This window comes from Aegilops tauschii, chromosome 5 (genome assembly GCF_002575655.3).
Source record: "Aegilops tauschii subsp. strangulata cultivar AL8/78 chromosome 5, Aet v6.0, whole genome shotgun sequence".
Lineage (NCBI taxonomy): Eukaryota > Viridiplantae > Streptophyta > Magnoliopsida > Poales > Poaceae > Aegilops > Aegilops tauschii.
Genome location: NC_053039.3, coordinates 450,527,950 through 450,543,439, shown reverse-complemented (window position 1 = coordinate 450,543,439; position 15,490 = coordinate 450,527,950). Strand labels below are relative to the sequence as shown.

Genomic DNA, 15,490 nt, shown 5'->3' with positions numbered 1-15,490 from the left:
TAGGGTGTGACGGAGGGGGACGGCGGCCGTCACCGCGTGCTGACGTGGATAAGTACCTTACCGCCAGGGACCCTTGCGGTAGACTGTCTAACCCTACCGCCAGAGGTCCTGGCGGAAAGGTGTGGCAGGGGTTTTGCCGTACAGACACTCTGTAACGAAATATGCAAGGGCCTTGGCGGTAGGTTCACCCTACCGCCAACCCCCATGGCGGTAGGATCCTCTGTTTTGTTTTTTCAAGTTCATTTGGTTGCTTGTTTTCAAATTCAATATGAAAACAATATCACAGCAAGTTTCACAAATATGACAGCAATATCACAGATTTTAAACAATTAAACTTGGGCATCACATAGATCCATATTAAGATAACTTCAACTAATCAGTAAACGGAGTTCCACATAGTAGCAAACACATAGATCCACAAATACCAAACACATAGTTCCACGCAGTTTCACAACCACTAGACAAGTTCAACCAACGAAGTTCAACCAAACTAAAAGAGCCAAGTAGCGAAGAGCATAATCAGTTGCTCCTTCCCCTCTTGGAGGTACGGTCCTCGTTACTCTTTGAACGAGTCTCTTTGGTCTTCTTCTTGAGCCGTCGAGGAACCGGTCTCTGGAAAGGGTCCGGACTCAGCAAATCCTTCTTCTTCGGATTCCTCTTCGGCAGCTGAGATGTTTGAGTTGGTGGAGGTCCATGATCTTCATCGTACTCCTCCTCCCCGTTGCTCTCATCCTCCTCCTCCTCCCCTTCTTCATGTGTGGCCTCCTCCTCCTCCTCCTCCTCCTCCCCAACCAACCTAGACGACGAGGGAGCATGGCTCGATGAGCCGATGAGACCCTGTGTGGCTACAGGCTGATAAACTTCAACTGACCCAGCTCCAGCACACCCAAGCAGCCCTACCAGCTTGCGACAATGCTTCACGAACTTCTGCACTCATAATGAAACAAGGGCATAATAAGTATCAGATCGTCTGATTGCAAGTGAACAAGATGCATCTATTCCGAGGAGGCTGTAATTGTACCTTCATCGCCCCCCTCACTTTGTTCTCAGATTGTACGCTCCCGGGGAGATCACCTAGTGCATCTGAGGCTTCAAAGATGCGTCTGTTCAGCTCACCAGACTGCAATGACATAAGTCAATCACGATGACGAATAAACTAATTTAAATACAACCGTTGGTTCAAACTTACCACTCTGTTGATGAGGGGTGCAAACTCCCTAAATCCACTGTGCATGTCTCTGATGCCGGTCTGGTAGGCCTCTTCCTCGGGGTCATCCCTCTTCAGCTCCGTGATGCCTTCCGCCGTCCACCGAGGCCTGAGACAAAGACGGTGCTTCTGGCCATCATCGTACCACCTCATGTGTCGGCCCAGGTAAGCATCCCAGTCAGTCACTTTACTCTCCACGTCTTTACGATACCTCTGTCGGTCCCACTCTGTCACATGAGTCTTATGCTCCTCTCCCCAGTCTGTGATCGACTGATTCTTCTGCCGGCTCATCCTGCAAGGCATAACCAACAAGAATCATCATAAGCGCAATGAGATCATCATAAGCAACAAGAAACATGATAAGCGTAATGAAATCATGGGCACGGAGAACAAAGCGCTCACAGGTGGAGCGCGTGGCCGCCGGTATCGGCGGGCTGGCCCGGTGGGGTATGCTGATAAATCCCAAACTGCGTGGCCACGCGGTGTGGCAAGTGCCACTCGACGGCGTACACACAGATCATGGGCACGATGCACCGCCAGACACCACGGTCCGCATCGCACATCACGTTCAGATCAAAGTCCCACTCTCGGTCTTGTCGATACGGTCACCGGTTTACCTATTACATATACATTGGTAAGTTCCCACTCTTGGTCAAAAGTGGAATCAAAGAGAAAGGTGTTGAGCGAGTTCATATACATGCGTATGCGTCAAAGCATCCAACTCGTTGGTGTAGGTCTTGTACGAAGTCTTGTTTAGGCCCGTGTAGAGTTTGACAACGTCCCACTCGTAAGCTACGGTGGGGTTTTGAGTCTCGTCGCCGTCTTTGCTATAGTCTTCCCATGGGCGTGTTGGCATCTTCTCCGGACGCCCCACCGGCAGCCGCTCCCACATCCGAATGGAGAAGGCCCAGACAAAGCCACCCATATTGGACTTGTCTCCCGTCCTCTGCGTTGCGTCGTCAAGCTGCAAAACATCAAATGAGGATCAGATATAAGAAATGTCATAGACACACTTTCGTAGGTAGGTAGGCAATTAGACACTCTCTTACCGAACGGTATAGGTAGGCGAGAGATGCGGTCCCCCAACTGTACCCTGCATCCTAGTCCGCTAGGAAGAACAGATACGCCCAGTTGGCAGAGTTCCCGGAGCTGTCTGGAAACACGATCTCCGAGAGAATATACCACAGATAGGCCCTCGCGTACAACTCCACAATCGCCTCATCTGCGCCTTGGGGGCATGTCTTCCGGTGCTCCGAGAGCCAGCTCAACGGGACACCGGATGTACGGTTACTCTTGGCAACGAGGCAGTCACCGATGAGGGTGGTAACCCTCTGCTGTCAGTTGGTCCTCTCCACTCGACCGGTGAGTGCATGACCCTCGATCGGCATGGCAGTAATCATCCCCCAGTCCTCGAGGGTCACCGTCATCTCCCCGCATGGCAGATGGAAAGAACGGGTCTCCGGTCGCCACCGGTCAATCAGAGCTGTGAGAGTTGCGTGGACAAGCGTCGGCGGCTGACGCTTGAACTGCAACACGAAACCCAACAGACGGGCTTTCTTGAAGAACGGCGCGTAGCGATCGTCGTAGTCCATATGCCCATGAACACCGTGACCCCTCATGCGCATTGGCTGGAGCATCTGTCAAAAAGTGAACGCCAAAAGTTAGGAAATCATTTTCATCAATCCGAAAACTTTGATCAATATTTCATTCATATTACTTCCTCTCCGTTCTCTATGAAACGGGCACGATGACCCTTGTCGAATGCCCAGTCCAGCATGGAGTAGCGTTGGCCGATGTTGTCCGCAAGAGGTGGCCGCCTTAATAGAATTTCATAAACAAAAACAGCATAAGCATAAGCATACATAAACAAACAACGAAATCAAATCATATCAAAATCATATCAACATGCATGATATGAACAAAAAATCTTAAGCATATTCCTCCAACAACATCTACTACACATGATGGATCAAATCATATCAACATGCATCATGTAAAAAAATCCTCCAACATACATCATATCATCATATTTTTAAATATTTTTTTCCAAACAGCATCTTCATATCATCATATCAACATGCATCATCAAACTAGGGTTCATCTTCACACTAGATCATATCATCATATCAACATGCATCATCAAACTAGGGTTCATCCTCATATCAACATTACATCATAATTTTTTTAACAAAAAAAATTATGAACTAGGGTTCATCTTCAAACTAACATATGAACTATTCATTAGAGTTCATATCCAATACCACTAGTTACTAAAGAACTAAGAACTACAACTACAATCAATCTTAGGTGAAAAAAATCCAATCTAAGTTCAAAAATATGAGGGATTTCAAGCAAATAATGCGTCGAATCGGAAGCAAGTTTGCAAAAACTAATTGGAGGGATTGGAGCAGCTTACGTTTCTCTCTTTGGGGCCATCTCGATCCACAAAAACGGTGAAGAATCGGTGAAGATCCGAGGGGGAGAGTGGAGGAGAAGAGAGAGGGAGAGAGGGGCGACTTGGGCGACTTGGGGGGAAACTGCCGACGGGGGGAGGGGGAGGGGTGGGGAGATGGGAAGGGGCGCGGGGTCTCGGGCAGAATAACTGCCCGGACCCTACCGCCAGGGGTCCTGGCGGTAGGGTTAGACAGGCTACCGCCCGACCCCCTGGCGGTAGGGTGCGACGGAGGGGAACGGCGGCCGTAACCGCGTGCTGACGTGGATAAGTACCCTACCGCCAGGGGCCCGCCGGTAGCCTGTCTAACCCTACCGCCAGATACCCTGGCGGTAGGAAAAAGGGTCAAATCCCAAAAATCTTTCAAACCGGGGTCAGATCTTGATTTTGTTTGACAAAAGGGTCAAAACATGAAATTTTGCCACTTCAGGGTGGAAGCCCGCACTCCTTGATTGGTGGTCGTGCGCTCTGATGGTGTCACACCGGCCGCTGGCTTTTGCGGCAGGGCTCGACAAGCGACCGGATCTGGCCAGACTCGGGTGGATTTGGCTTGCTGGCTATCTTTGGCCGGCGCCGATGATTGGGGTAGCTCCCACTTGGTCATGGCGCGGTGACTGCACGGGAGGCGTGTGGGCCAGCAGAGGCGTGGGTAGGCTGCACGGGGAGGTTGCCGTTTTGCTCAAAGCGAAGGCCTGGTTGCCTTTTTGTCGGCCGATGGTTGCAACGTCCGTGGGCGTCGTTGTTCTCCTTGGAGGCACCACCGTGGAGATTTGTGACCCTGACCCTGGATCTTGTTCTTCGGGCGAAAGCCTAAGGCCCGGTGTTGGGTCGGGGGATGACGTCGTTTCCTACATCGCTCCCCCCTTTGGGGCGTCGCCTTGAAGATCTTCGATCCCATTCACGCTCTCTAGGGGTTGGACATTCGCCACATTGTGATCGGCAGGCGCCCGTCCGACAATGAGGTTTGGCGTGTGGTGTCAAGTTTTGCAACGATGATGATGATTAGCTAAGCAGGGTCGCGGCAAGGCTTCGGTAGTCGTCTCTTTTCGGCGTGTTCAACAAGTTTCGTCTTTGTCTCGCCAAGCTGTCGCGGAGTCGGAGCTGCCTAGGTGGCGGCGATAACAGGTGATTGGTGGTCTTTGAGGAGGGCGCCCCTATATCTCGCATTCAGCGAGACGGGTGGTACCCTCGCTGAAGTGTGGCATGAGTTGGGCCGGCCCATGCACGCGGGAACAACAACCTCGGTTTTTGTTTTTGTTTTCATTTTTTGCTTTCCTTTTCTACTTTTGTTTATACTTCCAGATATTCTAAATAAATATATTACAAAACCTACTGTACATAAAAATATTTGAAAAATATTGACCAAGCATTTGAAAAATGTTGAATGTGTATAGAGAAAATGTTTATCGTATATACAAAAAATGTATACAAAATGTAAAATGTGTATGAAACAATTTGATCATGTACTAAAAAAATATTAATCAAGCATTTGAATAAAATGTTGAACAAGCGTTTCAAAATTGTTAATCAAGCAAGCATTTGGAAAATGTCAAAAGTGTACAGAAAAAATGTTGATAATGTATTAAAAAACTGATGAAAAAAAATCTGATCAAGTATATAGAAATGTTAATCAACCATTTAATTTTTTAAGAAGTATTGAAAAATGTTAATCAAGCATTTGAAAAATCTTAAATGTGTATAGAAAAATGTTGATTAGGTATTTAAAGAATGATGGAAAATTTTGATCATGTATATAATTATTTTAGTCAAGCATATGAACTTTTTGGAACAAGTATATGAAAAATGTGAATCAAGCATTTTAAAAATGTTAAATCTGTTTAGAAAACAATATTGACCATGTGTTATAAAAATGTTAATATTGCATTTAGAAAATTTTAAATGTGCATAGAAAAATGTTAACCATGTATTAGAAAATGCTATCTTGTAGTTGAAAAATGTTAATCAAGCATTAAAGAAATAAAATGTGTATGTATTGAAAATGTTAAATTTTGTATTGAAAAAAATGTTAAACGTGTATTAGAAAAATATTGTTAACATATTCAAAAAATCTAGAATGAAAACCAAAAGAAACAAAGAAAACAAAAAAATGAAAACAAAAAAGAAACAAAATAAACCAAATAAAAAAGAAATAAAAAATGAATAAAAATGCAAAAAGAATGAAAAAAACAGAGAAGGAAAAAATAGAAAAATAAAGAAACAAATAAAGGAAACCAAAGAAAAACAACAAAAAAAATGAAAACGGAGAAAACCCGGTGAAAAACCATAAAAACAAAACGAAAAAATCCTGGAAAAAACAAGGAACAACGGAAAACCCGGCTCGTTTCGACTTAAGTAGTCCAGTGGCTAGCCACGCTTGCGTCAACCAGGAGACCAAGGTTGGAATCAACCTGCGCGCCCCCTTTTCTTCTCTATTTTTCCTTTATTGTAGACCCTTCAGCGAGACGTCCTAGCATCTCGCTTAATGCGGGATATAGTCGCCGCGCTTTGAGGATGCCTTGGTTGGCGCGAGCTCTGCATATTTCTCCTGTGTTTGGCGGTCTTCAAGTCAGAGCTATCTAGGCGTCAACACGGGTGGTCGACTGTTTGGCATGAGCTGACATTGGTTCTGGCGTTTGTTGCGACGAGGACTTCGTTGATGAAGTCGATGGTGAAATTGGAGTCGCTGTCTCGTGTAGGAGTGATGACGATGGCACTTGGTGACAACCTCGATTATGGGTTTCTTCTCTCTGTGACGTGTGTATCATCATGTTGGTGGCCAGATAATAATAATTCAATTCTGGTTTGTGGTTCTATGCTACTTGAAAAGCACACATTAAAAAGGCAAGGGCTTGTATGCCCGGTGCAGTAGAAACATTCGATGCAGTAGAAAACACTGCGATGGAAAACGCTACAGTAGTAGAAATGCACGAATGAATGTTTACTCAAATCTTACAGAGCGAACATGCACACCTTAGCAAAACATGACAAAGTATAGTGCAAAGAACAATTCAGCACTGTATCACAGTATCAGTTCATAATATTTACGGTAACAACACATGAGATTTTTTCTTTTTAGAGGAACAACACAAGAGATTGAAGATGGCACATGTACGAAAGCTTGGCCAGGAGAAGAGGACAGAAATTCGAAAGCAGAACGAACACATTCCGACGAGCTACAAACAACGGCGCAAATGTTAGGAACTCTAAATAGAACTACTACTGGAGAGGCCAAATTGAGGCCACCCTTGTTGGGCCAGGAGGGGAGGGGAGAGGATGTACAGCTTCAGTCCACCACAAGATCTATATGTACACCAGAGGCAGCCGACCAGCTCTACTCTGGACTCTGGAGGGGTCAATGCGCATCAGTTTCTACCACATACAACACTTGTATTGTATGCAAATAACTTGACTAATTCCTCCAAGCTGGATAGCAACTCGGCTAATCCGAAAGGATCTCCTCCAGCTCGGAACCCTCCTGTCTGACCGAAGAACCATCGTCGGCCTCAGCTTCGGTATCAATTACCTCTTCTGTCACAGTGGGGTCGTCTTCAGTGACCATCTCTTCTCCAGCGGCAGGATCGTCTTCAGTAATCACCACTTCTTCTCCTGTCCCTGTGGGATCGTCTTCAGTGTCAGATCCATCCGCCTCTTCATCGGTGTAGACAGGATATGCTGGTTCGCCGATGGCCTTCCTTATTCCCGTGCGGTTAACAATTTCCTGATTACTACCGGGGTTCGATTTATTTTCGTCCGTCTTTTCGCATATACACGCAGCAGGGTAGGCATGGAATTCGCCTCTTCCTGGCTTGACTTCCATGGGATCTCCTATAAATCCTTTCTGGACTTTTCGCACCTGCGACGAGAATTTGTCCCATGACATATTTCCCCTGTTTGTAAATAAGTGGTAGAGCTGTTTGGCATTTGGCCGGATTGTTCTCCTGTGGCCAAAATATCTCCTGCGAGGAGCAGCATCACACGGTCAGAATTCAGAAATGTACTAAGGGCGTGTTCGGGAGCCCTCCCCAGCCACAAAATCCTCAACTCCGCCGCCGCCTGCCAACAGCCAGCTTCCATCACAGACAAAGCTGGAGGGTCCCGAACACGCCCTAAGATGAACAAAAAATACAAATGGCCAACAGAGATATACAACAGAAAGAACAGAAGCATCACCTCCGCCCAGCAAGTATTTTGGCCATGTTGCCATTATTGTTAGTCACAAAAGCATCACTTCCATCACAGACAATGAAATCAATTGCAGCCATGCGGGATGAGTGTGCCAAGAATGGAGTCAACTCATCTTTTCTTGACAATGATTCTTTTGTATGGTAATTTGGGAAGAGCGCTTTGAGGGGTGCCAAAGTTTCTTCCCCTCCATATATCTCACCAGAAGCAGCATAGATATGGACATCGCTTCCATAGCCTAATGCCCTCAACAGCAGCCCTACCTCCTCCGGAGTTAGTGGGCATCTACCTTGCCTTCTTCCTTTCTCTGGGTTACTTGTCTGAAATTTAAGAACACAACAGGTTAGCAATAGGTAGCTTTAGCTCACTATCTAAGTAACTGAGACATGAAACTGTTCATACATGCAAGGTTTTCCATCGCTTGCGAATGGCACCTAGATCTCTTCTCTCCTTTTCTCCACCACCATAGTAACACCCAGAAAAGGCAAGCATGTCACTTTCAAATCTGCCATAAAGGAGTGAACTTAGATAGATAAAATTATGACCAAAGGAAATGTGTAGATCAAGGACAGCTTCAACTAGCTGTACCTCAGATGAAGAGCAATAAAATATCTGCTCTTCTCTCGCATTCGCTGTATTAGCCTTTTACCCAACTCTTGTATTGGATCAGTAAATCTCAAAGCATGGTAATTTACTCTGCAGCGCAGTTTTTGTAGGTCAGTGTCCAACTTATTTGAGAGCCTATAGTCATATTTAGTCAGTCGAAGAGCCTGCAACACGAGATACATAGTAAATAAGCTATGTTAGTGCGGATTCTTCATTTACTGAAATCTATCAAAATTAACCTGATCCACAAAATGAGCTAAAAGAGGAATCAAACTACACACAGGCATAGAAAGCAACACAATGTACCAAGAAGTTACAGAATGAATAGAATGCCAGCATAAATGGAAAACACCCCTACATAGGTAAATTCGGTAAAGGTTGTCTAAGTTACTAGAAAAAAAATCAACTGTCAGAGTATCAGGTAAAATAACTGGCCAGTTAATCTAACGAACGTCCATAAATGCTTAACTTTTTTTTTGAAAAGGAGGTTGAAACCCCCAACCTCTGCATCATTATGATGCACACGGCCATTTGTTATTATAGTCAACGCAAGGCAACAATGCCAAAAAAATCAACAAACAGAGTGCACAACATAGGCTACTACGGCCGAACCATTACAAGGCATGAAATTAACACCTATGACCAAAGTCAACTTCTTCCACAGCAACGCCTCCAAGAAGGAATAAACACCCTCATGTCCTCATCGCCATGTCTGGCCGGAATGGCATGGACAAGGATTTTCATCCTGATAGCTGAGAACAGCTAATGAAGGCCAGCGCAACAGCAAGGAGACACCGCCTTCAACAAGGTAACGAAGCAAGTTCATCGCTGCTGAGCCGATCAATAAAGGCCAGGACTAGAGTTTTCACCCCAAACCCTGAAGCGGTGCTCCATCATAATCTTGGTGCTGGATATTCCGATAGTTGCACAAGCCAATACTCCCCGCCAGGCCAGGAAGGCACTAGCAAATAAGTGGGACGTCTTTTAACGGAGTTTAATATGTTGACATGTTGTGGATGACAAGAAATCAGGAGAATTTCGTATAGAACATATAAAGCAGAGTGATGAGGGCTCCTACCTCTTTCTAAAATGAGGGTTCCTAGTAAGCCAAAAGGCCAACAACTTACATGTTTCTTCAGAAGTGCAGGCAAGACACGCTTCAAGTAACATTGTGGAGTACACTTTCGGGGTATACGCATTTTATAAGGTCGCACAGCTTTACCTCCTTTTTGTGGAGGTTCTTTGATAATTTTGACATCCTTCGCAAGAAATGAAATGAACCAGTCGATATCAAAGATTTCGGAAAAATTGCTGCAGCAGATATTGCATTAATTATAGAACAAGTGCAATTGGTTCACCTTAAACAATCGAACAGTCATAGAAGACCATGAGTTCAAATTTGGGAGCACTCACGAATTGCATACCTTGAATCTTTCCAGAAAGATGTTTGGTCCAATTTGGGAACAACCAGTGTAGCGTTTAAAATGCGCGCAGCAACTACAGCATCAACTATCTGAAAATAAGCAAATGCCATGACTTGACTGATACACACAGTCCAAAGGTACAAGACAGAAAAAAACACGCACACTTTAGAGTTGCAAGTAATGTACAAAGCATGAGTGCTGCGGTAAATTCTTATTCTGTGTAACTCATGAATGAGGATGGAAACTATCAACTCTATAGCCACAAGGAAAAGAAATAAGGCTCAAGAAACAAAGGAAGCTGGTGTCACATAGCATACTGGCAAATAGATCTGCTCTTCGTTTTTTTTGTTGAATGAATGAACTACGTTGGTGATTTCTTTAATGGAAATGGACAGGAGAGCCCATTGTTTCAAAAAAAAAACTGCTAAATAAATACCACATGCTTCTAATGTGTAGGTCTAGTCCGGTCCAAAAAAAAGTGTAGTTCTAGCCCAACAGAAACTTCTCAAATGTATTACGGCATTGTATCAGAAGAATGGTATTTTGATATTTTCTTGGACAAATAACACTCAGAAGGGCACAAAAACAAATTTAGATACTGCAAATATTTGAAGGAGACCCTGATGAAATATCTTAGACAATCAGTGAAGATGGGGTTAGTGCTTTTTAATCATATCCATTCACGCGCATGAGAGCATATTCATACAAGGGAGGGAGGTCGGGACAGGTGCACCTCACCCCTGTTCTCTGCTGATTCAGACCTCCACTTGTAACAATAAGCAAATATCGATCTGGTTGCGTGACAACACTGGAATCTGCAGGATTTTAAAAAGGCTTTAGGAGGGAATTAGTAAAGTTGTCGTAATACAAAGATGACACCTCAAAACTATTCCCAAAATGTAGCACTCTACAAGCACTGATACACACACAGAGAGATATTCATCATCCACACCATGTACACAAGGGCTCACCGAGAAATTTTCTGCTAGAGTGACTGCAACCATAGAAGTTGCTAGCGAGCTCCGAACCCCACAGATCTCTCGTAGTCCATCGACTTGTCTACATTTGGGTAACACGACAACAACCAATTAATCAATCAGTTATATACTGAGGTTAAACACCGCCTGCTGCTTTCATCAATCAATCAATCAGTTATATCCAGTTTAAAACATATTAACACAATGAGAATTCGAAGAAGAGTGACCGAAGGAGCCGGTGCATTCAAGACTAAACCCTCCACGGATCAAACCAGCTATGGTAGGACTAGACCAGGTTACAATCATCAATCCATATTCCATATCTATCAAACAATCCATCCGATAAATGAATCACGATTAAATCCTCGCATTGCCGGAGACGTCGCCGCCCGCCCTCTTAGCCCTGCGTTTTCCGCAGCCGAGCTGTTCGGGTGCGCACTCGCGCACAGAGAGCAAAACAAGACATCGAATCGAACTGCGCGAAGGGGCGAGGGATTGGGGGGAAGAGCCGGAGCTGGCGTCCGTACCGGAGGGTGTCGGAGGGATCGGCGGGAGATGCCGGGGTGGCGGTCCGCGAGCGGCGGCGCGGAGATGGCGATGGAGAGGAGCGAGACGGCGAGGAAGAGCAGGAGGAGCGCCGCCATCGCCGGCAGCAGGGCGCCGCGGCGCGGGTGGGCGCGGCGCCTCGGGTAGCCCATCTCCGGTCGGGGGCAAGGGGAGACGGGCGGCGGACGACACGGGTGACGCGGCGGGGCGGTCGCCGGAGCGGCGGCGGCGACATAGATCAGGGGCTATGGCATCGGCGTCGGGGATTTGGGGCTCGCGGCATTTTTGTCCCTAGCGCACCTTGCCGGAAATGGAGATTTCTATTTGAATATTGGCACGCCTGTTTTTTTTTTAATAAAGCGCTTATTAAACGTGGCCTGGCCTTGTGAGTGGAAATGCAATGGTGCTTTACTACAAACGAAAAAAGTGCCACAATGAATTCTTCTTAAACAGTGCCACAAAAAGAAAATGCACCACATGTAATATTCATTTATACGCAACGGACTTTCATTAATTCTGCTTCGAGTTGATATGTTGACGAAAAAGTTACCACCTTAATCAAATCGACGCCCAATGGCGATGTTGGGGACTCTCGACTGATAACGAGGGGTGGCCGAGATGTCGACATGTTGAGGTGATGAGGGCATGAGGTGTAAGAAAAAAAAGGAAGTGGTGAATGAAAGCGGCGACACAAATGGGAGTAGTGTGGTCCCGCAAAGATGGGTGGTCGAGACGGGGAAGCAATAGACTTAGGAGGTGAGTATCGACAATAGGGAAGGGAGTAAGAGAAAACAAATTGCACGTGTGAGTAGGGCGTTTTGGTGCTCAGGCTCATTTGCACCCGGTTAGAAAAAAATGTAAAAATTTCAAAACGAAATCAAAAAGTTCAGACAATTTGATGCGTGAGGCCCGCTACAAATTTCAAGTCATTTGAACATCTAAGTAGCTCTCAGCAAAAAAGACAAATCAGGCCACAACAGTACATGAACAGTAAACATTTTTACAGACCCCCAATTTGTCTTTTTTGCTGAGAGCTCCTCAGATATCTAAATGGTTTGAAAATTGGAGTGGACCTCACGCATCAAATTTTCTACCACACAAAAAATTGGAATATTTTGAATTTTTCTAGTATTTGTTTTGATTTTTTTCGTCAGCGCGGGTGCAGATAAGCTCGGGTGCAGAGATGGATTTTCTGGATGTTATTGAGTTTTTTTATGTATGTATGGGTGCATTTAAGAAAAGAAATTTTGATTCAAGGGGCTCCAGGCTCCCAATTTCATAGAAATGAAGTTGATAATATACCGTTCGAAATGAGCCACACAAGTTGATCACAGCCAAAACTAGTTGTGCTACCACATTTGTTAAGGTAGCACATCTACTACGATAACTAAGATGCAAAGGCAACTTGTAGATGCTACTCCCAGCACATAAACCCCTTACTATCGGGTCACTAGAAACAGAGATGAAGCTAGAAAGAAAGTTTGAACGGGTCATGTCTATGACAGTGGGGTCATCTTCAATTAATGGACAATTATTAGTACTAAACTAATGAATGATTACCTAATTTCATTGGGGTCAATTGACCCCAATGCTTACATGGGAGCTCTGTCCCTGACTAGAAAAAACACACTGGAACATAACACAAAACCACTTCAAAACACTATAACTCGAAAGAGCCACACTCAGGAGCTTCCCCAACCAGCTTCAATATCTAGGATCACCAGACCCAAAACCTGCCTATGATGAAACAATTCACTGGCCATCAATGTTAGCCCATTTGTTTCTTGGCGACAGTGTCTTGAGGCCTCTTGTCTCTACAAGTTAGACTGATATGACAACCAATACAAAATCATAAAAACAATACTTGTCGGATCATGTGGCAAGGTACAATTAAAACATGTGTTTTTGAATTTTCAAGCCCACAACACAACACACATAATAAAGGCAATCACATTTTTATAACTAACGGGAAACATTGAATCTGGCCTGGTATATCATCTTCAAAAATATGAGTCATGTGCAGACGGAATGCACATTTAGTGTGTTGTGTATAGGCGCCAGGGGAAGGAAGGGGGAGGTGGCACCCCCTTTCCTTTCTCCCTTGAGGAGGGGAAGGAAGGAGGGACTTGCCCTCCCTCTTTTCCTTTCCCTAGGGCTGGCCCCTAGTGGAGGGGTGCACCAGCCCCTTGTGGGCTGGTCTGCCCCTCCCTTGGCTCATTAAGCCCATATCTTTGCCTGGGGTGCCCAGAACCCCTTCCAGTGACCCTATATGTACCCGGTACCCTCCGGAACACTTCCGGTGTCTGAATACCATGGTCCTATATATCAATCTTTACCTCTCGACCATTTCGAGACTCCTCGTCATGTCCGTGATCTCATCCGGGACTCCGAACAACATTCGGTCACCAAATCACATAACTCACATAATACTAAATTGTCATCGAACGTTAAGCGTGCGGACCCTACGGGTTCGATAACTATGTAGACATGACCGATCGAGACACCTCTCCGGTCAATAACCAATAGTAGAACTTGGATGCTCATATTGGCTCCTAAATATTCTACGAAGATCTTTATCGGTCGAACCGTTATGACAACATACGTTATTCCCTTTGTCCTCGGTATGTTACTTGCCCGAGATTCGATCGTCGGTATCCACATACCTAGTTCAATCTCATTACCGGCAAGTCTCTTTACTCGTTCCGTAATACATCATCTTGTAACTAACTCATTAATCACTTTTCTTGCAAGGCTTCTTATGATGTGCATTACCGAGAGGGCCCAGAGATACCTCTCCAATACTCGGAGTGACAAATCCCAATCTCGATCTATGCCAACCCAACAAACACCTTCGGAGATACCTGTAGAGCATCTTTATAATCACCCAGTTACGTTGTGACGTTTGATAGCACACAAGGTATTCCTCCGTTATCCGGGAGTTGCATAATCTCATAGTCGAAGGAATATGTATTTGACATGAAGAAAGCAATAGCAATAAAACTGAACGATCAATATGCTAAGCTAACGAATGGGTCATGTCCATCACATCATTCTCCTAATGATGTGATCCCGTTCATGAAATGACAACACATGTAGTTTTATCCTTAGTAGCAACTATACATACGTGTCGGTTCCCCTTCTGTCACTGGGATCAAGCACCGTAAGATCGAACCCACTACAAAGCACCTCTTCCCATTGCAAGATAAATATATCAAGTTGGCCAAACAAAACCCAAATATCGGAGAAGAAATACGAGGCTATAATAAATCATGCATATAAAAGTTCAAAGAAACTCAAATAACTTTCATGGATATAAAAAGATAGATCTGATCATAAACTCAAAGTTCATCCGATCCCAACAAACACACCGCAAAAAGAGTTACATCATATGGATCTGCAAGATAGCGTTGTATTGAGAATTCAGAGAGAGAGAGGAAGCCATCTAGCTACTAACTACGGCCCCGAAGGTCTATAAAGAACTACTCATGCATCATCGGAGAGGCACCAATGGAAGTGGTGAACCCCTCCGTGATGGTGTCTGGATTTGATCTGGTGGTTCTGGACTCTGTGGCGACTGGAATTGATTTTCGTCGACTCCCCTAGGGTTTCTGGAATATTGGGGTATTTATAGAGCAAAGAGGCGGTCCGGGGGGCACCCGAGGTGGGCACAACCCACCAGGGCGCTCCTGGGTCTCCTGGCGCGCCCTGGTGGGTTGTGCTCTCCTCGGAGCCCCCCCCAGGCGCAGCCTTCGCCCATTAGGTGTCTTCTGGTCCATACACTACTAGGGAAAACCTTATACACAGAATTTTACCAGCAGCATTGTTTAAAAATAGACGCTACTACTAATTAGCAGTAGCAAGCTTCAGTCGACCGCGCTACTAATAGCCCAGTAGCAGTAGTGCGCTAGTTGAAAAGAGCGCTACTACTATAATTGCCAGGGCGTTGCCTCCAGGCTCGGTATAGTAGTAGCGCCCTTCTCACGGCCGCGCTACTACTAAAGTACTTAGTAGCAGCGCATTTCTCCAACACTCGCTGCTGCTAAGTATCATCCCCTCTTGCAACTAATTAAGTTTAGTCCCATACTGCTAAGCGAAC

The 15,490-nt window shown here is 45.2% G+C and overlaps 1 protein-coding gene across 1 annotated transcript; it reads right to left on the bottom strand.

Annotated features, from left to right (window-relative positions):
• Positions 1-6,649: 6,649 nt before the first annotated feature.
• Positions 6,650-11,736, bottom strand: LOC109771732 (O-fucosyltransferase 6). The gene is made up of 9 exons (XM_020330426.4): positions 11,376-11,736; positions 10,843-10,930; positions 10,610-10,686; positions 9,872-9,960; positions 9,575-9,758; positions 8,430-8,611; positions 8,244-8,346; positions 7,830-8,161; positions 6,650-7,615 (listed from the first exon to the last, which is right to left on the bottom strand). Exons 1-9 carry the CDS (start codon positions 11,544-11,546, stop codon positions 7,099-7,101), a joined length of 1,743 nt encoding a protein of 580 aa, XP_020186015.1. The 5' UTR covers positions 11,547-11,736; the 3' UTR covers positions 6,650-7,098.
• Positions 11,737-15,490: the final 3,754 nt, after the last annotated feature.

Excerpts from the sequence above, each read along its gene's own strand:
- LOC109771732 (XM_020330426.4), bottom strand. The coding sequence starts at position 11,546 with ATGGGCTACCCGAGGCGCCGCGCCCACCCGCGCCGCGGCGCCCTGCTG. Across the intron at positions 9,759-9,871 it reads TCTTTCTGGAAAGATTCAAG|CAATTTTTCCGAAATCTTTG; the intron begins GTATGCAATTCG and ends TATCTGCTGCAG. Across the intron at positions 8,612-9,574 it reads CTGCACTTCTGAAGAAACAT|GCTCTTCGACTGACTAAATA; the intron begins GTAAGTTGTTGG and ends CTCGTGTTGCAG.